The sequence below is a fragment of the Coregonus clupeaformis genome, chromosome 25 (genome assembly GCF_020615455.1).
Source record: "Coregonus clupeaformis isolate EN_2021a chromosome 25, ASM2061545v1, whole genome shotgun sequence".
In the NCBI taxonomy this organism is placed as follows: Eukaryota; Metazoa; Chordata; class Actinopteri; order Salmoniformes; family Salmonidae; genus Coregonus; species Coregonus clupeaformis.
Window position 1 is genome coordinate 11,013,324 of NC_059216.1, and position 10,816 is coordinate 11,024,139.

At 42.5% G+C, this 10,816-nt stretch overlaps 2 protein-coding genes across 3 annotated transcripts; one reads left to right on the plus strand and one right to left on the minus strand.

Moving 5' to 3' along the window:
• Positions 1-764: 764 nt before the first annotated feature.
• On the minus strand, positions 765-4,074 carry zfyve19 (zinc finger, FYVE domain containing 19). The gene is made up of 11 exons (XM_041847562.2): positions 3,852-4,074; positions 3,602-3,723; positions 3,441-3,494; positions 3,184-3,347; positions 2,955-3,097; positions 2,704-2,809; positions 2,287-2,514; positions 1,984-2,060; positions 1,626-1,727; positions 1,354-1,517; positions 765-1,135 (listed from the first exon to the last, which is right to left on the minus strand). The coding sequence occupies exons 1-11, from the start codon at positions 3,903-3,905 to the stop codon at positions 1,057-1,059; spliced, it is 1,293 nt and encodes a 430-aa protein (XP_041703496.1). The 5' UTR covers positions 3,906-4,074; the 3' UTR covers positions 765-1,056.
• A 30-nt stretch (positions 4,075-4,104) lies between these two features.
• bub1bb (BUB1 mitotic checkpoint serine/threonine kinase Bb) lies at positions 4,105-8,209 on the plus strand. Of its 2 annotated transcripts, none has more exons than XM_041847565.2 (9): positions 4,105-4,160; positions 4,757-4,925; positions 5,173-5,232; positions 5,358-5,502; positions 6,318-6,514; positions 6,637-6,803; positions 6,932-7,128; positions 7,204-7,301; positions 7,525-8,209. In XM_041847565.2, the coding sequence occupies exons 2-9, from the start codon at positions 4,783-4,785 to the stop codon at positions 7,793-7,795; spliced, it is 1,278 nt and encodes a 425-aa protein (XP_041703499.1). In that variant the 5' UTR covers positions 4,105-4,160; positions 4,757-4,782; the 3' UTR covers positions 7,796-8,209. The 2 variants fall into 2 exon arrangements, with proteins under 2 accessions (XP_041703499.1, XP_041703497.1); XM_041847563.2 differs by lacking the exon at positions 4,105-4,160 and adding an exon at positions 4,225-4,520.
• The last annotated feature ends 2,607 nt before the right edge of the window (positions 8,210-10,816 follow it).

Sequence of the window (10,816 nt, forward strand, 5' to 3'; positions counted from 1 at the left end):
TTTAACCTGTCTCCTCCCCTTCCTCTACACTGACTGAAGTGGATTTAACAAGTGACATCAATAAGGGATCATATTTTCACCTGGTCAGTTTGTCATGGAAAGCAGAGACTACACTGCCTGCCAAAAGAAAACAAAGCCTTCACTAATAATTGTGTACTAGCTCCTCTGTGGGCCTCTAATGAGAAGCTAACATCATCCCAAATGAGCAACTTGTGTTTTTGCGACATCTGTGTGTGTTGTTGTTGTGTTGTTGCCCCAACTCAGCATCTATCTCAGTATCATGACAACAAATAAGATATCTGCAAGCCAATTCAAGTGCACTATCAAATCAAACCACACCGCTCATAACTATGCCTCTGAGACAATTGAGGTAGCACAACAAATTGCCCAGACACCTTTATTTAATTGGACCAAAATCCAAAGGGTTAGGGTAATGCTGAAATGCAATAATGTTTAACATTTGTGAGAGTAAATTAGACTTACATAACATATTAAAGGGAAATTGATATTACACAGATATTACATATTATTGGCAATAGTCCACATGTGAATGACTGATATTGCTTACAGACATTACATCACGTCATGGAATCTACAATAGTTATTCTGTAGCGATCGTAAGCATTGAATTATGCTGCTGCAACCCCATAACGTTACCCCCTAGTATAGCCACTTGATCCTTGGTCCTCTGTAGCTCAATTGGTAGAGCATGGCGCTTGTAACGCCAGGGTAGCGGGTTCGATCCCCGTGACCACCCATATGTAAAAATCTATGCACACATGACTGTAAGTCGCTTTGGATAAAAGCATCTGCTAAATGGCATATTATTATAATATTATAAGCAATCTTTAACTACACTTGATAGATTACTGTGTATTACACTAGATTAGCAACATAATCAGGGTTTCTTCTTTGTAAGACAAGTAGTACTGTTTGGATCAGCCTTCACTTTGTGATCCTGCGGAATTCCAAGAAAACTGTCCAGCCTCTTAAAGATATAGTACACATCTCTCAGGAGTGACCATCCAGATAGTAGAGGTGCCAGCCCCTGCAGTCTCACGTATTCTTCTTCTTCTTAGGTGCCGTGTAACTAGCTGTGCGGTGCTCTTTCCTGACATACTCATCATGGCCCTCCCTGGGGAAACAAAGAGCAGATTGATAATTGAACATACTGAATATTTCATACATGTGCTGCTCTGTGGAATGGCGGAAGCTTATACAAGATTTATCTAGGTCATAGTTCGGAAAAACCATTACAAGAACAGCAGGACGAATCGCGGGCAATCTAACTTTCTCGTAAATCATTGCAATGATTTGCTTGAGTTGTGTGGCCGTAGTAGTATTGTGCAGTACCTGAAGCAGCGGTTGCAGTACAGATCCCCATCACAGGTGTGACAGCGGATGGAGGCGTCCTGGTTACAGATGCAGCACCAGGGAAGCTCATCCTCGTCACTGTCTGAATCCTGACTGGCTAGGACAGCTGCTGGGGTCCTCGACGACGTTGAAGGAACTGGTGTCTATAACATAGATTAAACAAATATATATTTCCTTTTGTTCTTTTACTATCGGCACTTTGTGGAATTCTGTGAAGTGTGTGTATTCAAGGAGGACTGCAGGTTTATTACCGGTTTCTTGCGAGCGTCTGTCTTTTCTATGTTCCTAGGGCCACTGTGCTCAGGAGGTATGTTATAGCCACTGGCCTCATCTAATGCAGCTTCTTCCGTGAGCTGGGAATGAGTAAACAATGACCACAGGTTGCTTTATCGTTCATATTCACCTTTACCAGATCACAGCTTCAATTGTCTCTTTCAATTATGACCTTTATAAGTAAAATGACAAAACAGCAGCCCCTTGTGGTTATGAAAAGTAGCACTCTTAAAAGAGGTTGATATGCATCACCACTATGGGTAGGAATGTAAAATAACAAAGACTCCTTTGAGATAAAGTACATATACAAAGTAGGTTCTGTTTTTAGTTGCAGACCTTTTTCAGTATCCTCGTCATGGCCTCTTCCTCAGTCTCATCCTCGCTGTCAGGATGTTGAAAGTCTTCCATGGTGACTGAAACACAACATGACAGAACACTGTTACAGCACAACATTACACATCATGACAACACAGATGACACATCACATAAACAAGTACACAGATTTGACCACACTGAAGCATTCACACATAGCACCCAGTGTATGTTGAAATATGGTTTCCTCTCCTCTCTCATAGCTATGGTGTGATTCTATATGAAGTATTTATATGGAGGGGTTAACATCTACATTTAGTAATTTACCCTTGTCAGGGTCCTGTCCCTTGAGCTGGGCCAGCCTCTTGGCCATCTGTAGGACCTGTTCCTGGGAGCAGCGGTCCCGTCTCAGGTCCTCCATTGCGTCGGCCAGCAGGCGGTTCTTCTCATCCTCCAGCTGCCTGGCTGCATCCTGCAGCCCACCCCCATTATCCAGGTTCTCCTCCAGCCTGTCCCCCTCCTGCTTGTTCAAGTCGTTCATGGGGCCGTCCACACCTTGAATGGAAACAAGGTGAAATGTCAGTGATGGTTGGAAAATAGATTCAGCATTTACAACAGCTTGATAGAGTGGGAAGCCATTGAATTGTTATCTTTGAATAAAGACTAATCTACAGTAAATATCTCACATAAGACATAACATTTTTTCACTAAAGTTGGTACAGTTACAGAGAAGAATCCAAATACCTTCAGGATTTGGTTGTTGGGTGTCTATGGCAACTTCCTCTGACAACTGAGTGATCAGATCATTGGCTTGTTCTGTCGGGGTCCGAACATCAGGGGGCTGGTGTACCTGCGCAGAGCCACAAAACTAACTTATTGCAATAATGGGACTTCACTAAGACCTAAAGGATTTGGATACAGTATGAATATGAGGACAAATAGCAGCAACACAGAACGTTTTAGCCTAATATGTGTAGTCTAATGCTCTGACTCACAGGTGGAGGGGCTTGGGAGGGAGGAGGTCTTCCCTGTAAGGCTGCCAGGCGGTCCTCCATCTCCCCTGCAGAGGGCGCAGGCTGGATAGGAGCCTTCAGGGCAGCCAGACGGGATTCAATCTCTTTTTCTGACGGGATGGACTCTAAACAAGGGTTGGTCACAGATATAATTTCAGGTATCAGTAAAGATATAGGCCTATTGCAACATAGTGTGTTAGACAATGCTCACTTGGTTTGATGTCCTCTTTCAGCTTTTGCAGCCTCTCAGCGATGGCCAGGTCCTCTTTACTCAGACTTTTGGTTGGAATGAGGCCTAGTTTGGCATTTCTGCTGCCCCCTGGTCCAGGGGGTGGAATCGGTTGTCCTTGTTTGGCCTCAAGAGCAGCAACACGCCTGAGCAAACACAATATAAAAGGCGTTATGATATCTACTGATAAGCAATATATAGCGAACAGTCGACTGACTTATCAACCCATCTGTACTCACTTTTTGTAGTTTTCAGGAGGGGACCATCTTGAGGCATTATTTTGGTTTTCTCCACTGCCAAAACAGTATTCAGTGAGGAAGCAAAACCAGTGCATTAAATATCATGATACTGCATAAGCCTAATGCTTTGGTAGAAAAGCAAAACTACATCATCACTCCACCTTGTGAGATTCCCATGACATTGCTTGCAGACCTTCTGCTGGGTGTTGCCACAACGAGGCACCACTGCGTTGAAAGTAAGGCAACCCGAACAAAATGAACGCCCGCAGTTCTTACAGCCCAACTGTAAAATATAACAATCAAAACATAAAACAAGGAGTTCGAACCTGTACCAGATTATTGGACAATTATATGCACTAAAATATCCAGCTAACTACAGCAACTGAAAATGAGTAGGGGGTAGAAACAAACCTCCTTCCTGAAGAGAGTGAACTTTGATGCACAACAATAACAACGGTTGTCCATTTCGCCGCATTTAGAGAGTAATGCAATCTGGTTGAACGGCCACTACTGCTATCGTCTTGCCATCTCCGTATGATACAGTCATTTGTCAAATAAACATAAAACGAACTCTTTCATAGCTGGATTTGTTTAGACTATCCAGAAAACCATCCATTGATCAATCAGGAAGTCCACCGGAAGTTGCCTGTACATTCAGTCTAGGTTCAGAATATACCAGGCCATCTTCAACCTAGCGTTCAATGAGCGTGCAGCCACATGGTAAATGTAGTCTTAAAGTATACATGTAAAGCGTTAAAAAAGAAGTAAAAATATTTTTTAGGGAAGATATTATATTTGAGTGGTTTTAGAGTCCACCATAAATAATGTACTATCAACAGAAAACGCCTTTCATTTTTCTAACGAGTTACTCGTTTACGACTGCACGTTTGCTCACGTCGTTGGTGTGACCATCCAATCAGCTTTGCCAAATCTTCTCGCGGTTTGAGTTCAAAATACACAGAGCAACCAGCATGAAAAGGACAACGATCCAGTCCAGTGTTATTGAACTTTGACTAAATATATGATTATTGTATCTAGAAAGTTGTTGAAGATAAAATATATATCTAGCTACTAAACAGGGTAAGATCGTTTTGATATAACGTTAGCCTAATACGATTTGCTAACCAGCTGTGGCTAACTTGGATAATGCTAGCTACCTAGCTGGTTGTTGTTATGTAACTACTGCTAGCTAGTGCTTTTGCAAAAATATTACAAAGCGTGATACCGTGCTTGTTACTTGCTTTGTAAAACATTACAAGTTGTCCAAGAGATGTACTTGTGTGGCTTGTCATTGTTTGTGTCTGCTGTTATTCTAGCTAGCTAGCTAATTTACAGAACCAAAATGGCAGAAGGAGGAGAGGCAGACTGGGAACTTTGCAAAGAGAACATCCAGCCCTTGAAGAAAGGTCGGGACATATCAGTTTTACACCAGGCACTCAGTCAACAGCAAGAGGGATCGAGCTCTGCCACCAACCAACACAAACAGTAAGGATGCCTTTAAAGTACTTAACTAGCTACAAACAGGGATTTCAGTGCCGTGCTTGGGTTGGGAGAGACTGCATACAGTGGGACCTTGGCTTACTAGATACCTAACGTTAAATAACCCGTTTTGGGGCAGATCCACAAGGCATTCCGGTCCTGTGCTTGGCTGAATGGGGTGAAATTACAGTGTTGACAAATATACAAACAGGCTTATTGTTTTGTGTTCAACCAATGTGTTTGTTGTCTTCAGGGCTTTTGAGTCTGAACTGAGAGTGTATGACGGAGATGACCCCCTTGATGTTTGGGATCGGTAAGATGAAAATGATTACTCTGACCAAGACTGTAATCATACCTGAAGGAATATTAGTGTGAATGTCTTAATGTTCATCGATAATGTCATTATTGTAGCCAGATAACATGGTTCCTTTTTAACAGGTATGTTAAATGGACAGAGCAGACCTATCCACAGGGAGGAAAGGAGAGTAACCTTTCTGTGCTTTTGGAGAGAGCTGTGATGCGCTTCACAGAGGAAAATGCATATCACAATGACAGCCGTTATGTTGACCTATGGATCAAGTTTGTAAGTAACCCGTGTCCTTTTTTCATACAACTTTATCATGTGACAAGTGTCAATCAAACAAGTTGTATTCATGCCTATGTACAGTACCAGTCAAAAGTTTGGACACACCTACTCATTCAAGGGTTTTTCTACATTGTAGAATAATAGTGAAGCCATCAAAACAATTAAATAACACATATGGAATCATGTAGTAACCAAAAAAGTGTTAAACAAATCAAAATATATTTTATATTTGAGGTTCTTCAAAGTAGCCACCCTTTGCCTTGATGACAGCTTTGCACACTCTTGCCATTCTCTCAACCAGCTTCACCTGGAATGCTTTTCCAACAGTCTTGACGGAGTTCCCACATATGCTGAGCACTTGTTGGCTGCTTTTCCTTCACTCTGTGGTCCAACTCATCCCAAACCATCTCAATTGGGTTGAGGTCGGGTGATTGTGGAGACCAGGTCTCACAAAGACATGGCGGTTGGAACCAAAAATCTCTAATTTGGACTCATCAGACCAAATGACAGATTTACACCGGTCTAATGTCCATTGCTCGTGTTTCTTGGCCCAAACAAGTCTCTTCTTCTTATTGGTGTCCTTTAGTAGTGGTTTCTTTGCAGCAATTCGACCATGAAGGCCTGATTCACGCAGTCTCCTCTGAACAGTTGATGTTGAGATGTCTGTTACTTGAACTCTGTGAAGCATTTATTTGGGCTGCAATTTCTGAGACTGGTAACTCTAATGAACTTATCCTCTGCAGTAGAGGTAACTCTGTAGGTGTGTCCAAACTTTTGACTGGTACTGTATGTACTCTGTCTTCCTGTATTAGGCGGAGAGCTGTCACGAGCCTTTGGATATCTACAGATATATGCGAGGCAAGGGAATAGGAGTACAACAGGCTTCCTTCTACATTGCCTGGTCTGAGGAGTATGAGAATCAGGGCAACTCTCGAACAGCAGACAGTGTCTACCAGGAGGGCTTCAAGCGTGGGGCTGAACCTCGGGAGAAACTCCTGCAGTTTCACAAGTATGGATCTACTTTAATGCAGTTTTTTACTGGATCTACTTCCATGCTGTTTGAGGTGGTTTTAACTTGAAACCATGATAGTTTTCCTACCATAATTCAATGTTTTGTGTAATCTGCTGCAGGGCTTTGCAGGCGCGTGTGTCCCGGCAGGTGATGTCTGGCATGGTGGATGAGGAGGAGGAGGAAGCTGAGGCAGCGAAGCCTGAGCGGGTTTCTCTGGTGGATCTAAAACACAGGGGGAAGAAAAAGGCTGTTGCACCTATCAGTAGAGTTGGTGCTGCACTGAGCAGTAAGCACGTCTCTTTTTAAAATGATAGATCATCCCATTCCAGGTTAAAGTGTCATGTTGGGTTGTGTAATGTCATGAAGAAGAATATATTTATGATTTTTGACTCTATATTACCTGTTTTTTCACAGGTAATTCACGAAGCCTACAGTTACAAGGCCCACCAGCTCTGGCCAGCAGTGGTCAAAACAGTCGCCTTGTGATCTTTGATGAGAACAAGGCTACCAGTGCTGAGCCCTCTGAACCAAAGTTGGAATCTTGGATGGCCCCACCCCCATCGAGATCCAAGGAGAACGAACAGAGGCCTGAGAAATGGAGCAACGTAAAGGTATGAGACACACAGTAATGGCACTTAAGGCTTGTTATAATTTATATGACTGAATTTGTGTGTGCTCTATTGTAGATGCCAATGAAGTCCAGAATTGGTCACAGTGTTGTGGCTCCGCCCAGCAAGCCAAACTTCCAGCCCTTTGTGGAGGAGTCGGATCAGCCTCCAGCTATGTGAGTGTTCACTGAGATCATCTTAATCATAACTAACTGAATTAACTACTGTGGCTGGAACAGCAAAGATCAATTTTTCTATTTAAAGAAATGTAGGTCTAGCAATACATTCTTTCAAAATTGGGTGACTTAAACCCAGCAGTATGCCTGTGGCATCGTTTGTTTCTGCTCCAACTGTGTTCTTAAGGTTTTAGTTATTTGTGCTGGCACCTTATTCCTCCAGGACACCGTGTAAGATCAACCCAGCGGTGAATTCAGTGTTGTCTGCACGGAAGCCCTGCAGGGATGAGACTCCTCTGAAGAGACTGCAGCAACAGCAGCAGGAAGAGGGGAAAGCTCAGGAGCAGAGCATGTACTGCAAGGATCTGCTGCTCAGTGGCGCCTCCGAGTTCTGCTTTGAGGAACTGCGGGCCGAGCGCTACCGCCAGAAGTTGGCATTGGAGTCAGGGGGCAGTGGCAAGGAAGAGCAAGCGGGCTCTGGTCTTCCAAACTGACACATTTCCACAAGGACATTGACATGTTCAGTGTTTTATCATTAGGGAGCAGACTATCAGTGTCATCATGTATGTATTTTAGCGTTTGTGCTTTGTATATACAAACATTTCCAGTGGAAATCAAACCCACAACCCTGGCGTTGCAAGCGTCATGCTCTACCAACTGAGCCACACGGGACCACTAATAACACACTGTATCTGTCTCTCTTTCCTCTTTATTATTTCTTTGCCTGCTTCATGTAACCTCTCAGTAGTGTAGGCAGGACGTGAGAATAACATGGAGAAGTCCAGAGGTGAGAATGACTGGGCTCAATTCACATTGATACATAGCTGTCACTTCTGTGTGTATATATAGGTACAAATGTCCCCCCTAAGGCTATGTGTCAATTTTTAATAAATGAGAAATAATGGTGATGATGAGTCTTGTGATAATTGTTGCCTGATGAACTGGAGCCTGTCATATAACTCACTGTCAGTAGAGGGCATGCATGAGGAGCTCTGGATGAGAGAGGCACTGCAGACCGCAGAGTTCAAATATGGGCTACTTTGCATGTTTTTCATCTGATATTATTTGAACCTCTAATTGAATATGAGATGAGTATACTGCTCTACATATGCTCTTGCTGGAGGCTAAAGGAGTAAACACTGGCAGCTTGTCATAACAAGAAATGAGCTGCACTGTTAAACGGCCATAAACTAACTCAGTTCACCATTTTTAATGCAGCCACTTATATATCTTAATTATTCGAATGAAATTATTACATTCTCTAACTGGAGGGTGTTATTGTATTTTTCTGTTATGTTGACCGCTCACAATGATATAGCTACTTGTCATATTGTATCACAGCCAGAATCTTCATTTTAACTGCATATTTTCTTAGTTGTCTTAGGGAGGTCCAGTCTGACCCTACTGATATAGTAACAAGTAATCCACTGTGATGGGATATATGGCTGCTCAGAGGGTAGATTTAATGACTGGGTGGGAGATAGGTGACTAATTAGCATGTTAAATCCAGCCTCCTTAGTTGGGTTGTGTGAGCAGTGGAGCAGGCCTAGTCACTCCCCTGAGACCCCTACCACCAGGCTGCTGCTGCTACACCAAGGAACTGGAGGGAAGAACATCCTACATTAACTGCTGAAGGAATTCACATAGAAACCCACCCTCAAAACACTGTATGGACCTCACCCTCCATTTTGCCTGGATCTGAGTGCCTCTCAACTGGTGAGTCCCTGAAAGTGAAATTACATTTTTATGAGAATAGATACAATGTTTAGTGTTATTGCAATTCTGTATCTTAGCTGAATCATTCACATTCTTACTGGCATGTTTGCTGCAGGAATTATTAAAAGCTTATTCCATTAAAGCAGCTACCTACTGATCCAGATAGTTCTTGAGACAGAAAATCCATACATCTCTCTTCTTAAAGCCAGCTGTGGGGAGGCTACTACCTATGCTTAATAAGGTTTTGCAAGGCCCTAGGAGGAGGACTTTTGACTGGCCCAGTTTTGATAGGCAAACACAGTCAGGCTATTTTGACCATGTCTATCAGCTGGTGCTTTTATGCTATGTCTGGTTTTATTTACAATAGCAGTTAATAGCGATTCCTGCCCGACCCAATACCTCACTTAGCAGAAGTCCTTGCAAGACCTGGTGTAGCTCATTGTAGGGTTATGCTGAACTAGCCATAGAAAAGGGACAGGCGTATGACAGCTAATCGATTGAGAATAATGTTGTCATGCTTGACAATGACATGTTAGGATGTGGGCTCAGAGGCTGCTGCTTACTCTGATGTCCTCAGGTCATAGAATTGATGTGGGCTCTGACCACTCACTGATGACCACTCACTGAGTCAACCACAACCATGGTCAACACTAAAGCCCTGAGGCACTCTACCCCCTGCTTGAATATTGCCCAGGCAAAATCCTGAGAAACCCTACTAAATGGCAATGAAATTGAAATGCAAGCAATTTAAGTTGTCTCTCCTGAAGAGAAAGACTTCCATTCAATTACTAAAGCTACAAAAGGTAAAAAAGGCCTACTTTGCAATGCGTGTGTCATTACCCCCAGTTTATCTGGTGACTCAACGTTTTCATCAGAAGCAGTAGCAGCCTCATCAAGCTTGACAATGCCTGACAAACAACAATAGATGTGTACAGTTCAGCCTCTGGCTAGCACAGTAGCAATCTAAAGTCACTCTCGTTACTGCTTAAATGCAATGTGTCAGTCTCTCCGACATAAGTCACATTTTGAGGTTTGTATTGCCTCGTGTTTGATTTTGAATTACACTACCAGTCAAAAGTTTGGACACACCCACTCATTCAAGGGTTTTTCTTTATTTTTTACAATTTTTTACATTGTAGAATAATAGTGAAGACATCAAAACTGTGAAATAACACATATGGAATCATGTAGTAACCCAAAAAGGTGTAAACCAAATCAAAATATATTTTATATTTGAAATTCTTCAAATAGCCTTTTCCTTGATGACAGCTTTGCACACTCTTGGCATTCTCTCAACCAGCTTCATGAGATAGTCACCTGGATTGCATTAAAATTAACAGTTGTGCCTTCTTAAAAGTTAATTTGTGGAATTTCTTTCCTTCTTAATGCGTTAGAGCCAATCAGCTGTGTTGTGACAAGGTAGGGGGTTATACAGAAGATAGCCCTATTTGGTAAAAGACCAAGTCCATATTATGGCAAGAACAGCTCAAATAAGTAAAGAGAAACAACAGTCCATCATTACTTTAAGACATGAAGGTCAGTCAATTCGGAACATTTCAAGAACTTTGAAAGTTTCTTCAAGTGCAGTCGCAAAAACCATCAAGTGTTATGATGAAACTTGCTCTCATGATGACTGCCACAGGAATGGAAGACCCAGAGTTACCACTTCTGCTGAGGAAAGTTCATTAGAGTTACCAGCCTTAGAAATTGCAGCCCAAATAAATGCTTCACAGAGTTCAAGTAACAGACACATCTCAACATCAACTGTTCAGAGGAGACTGTATGAATCAGGCTTTCAT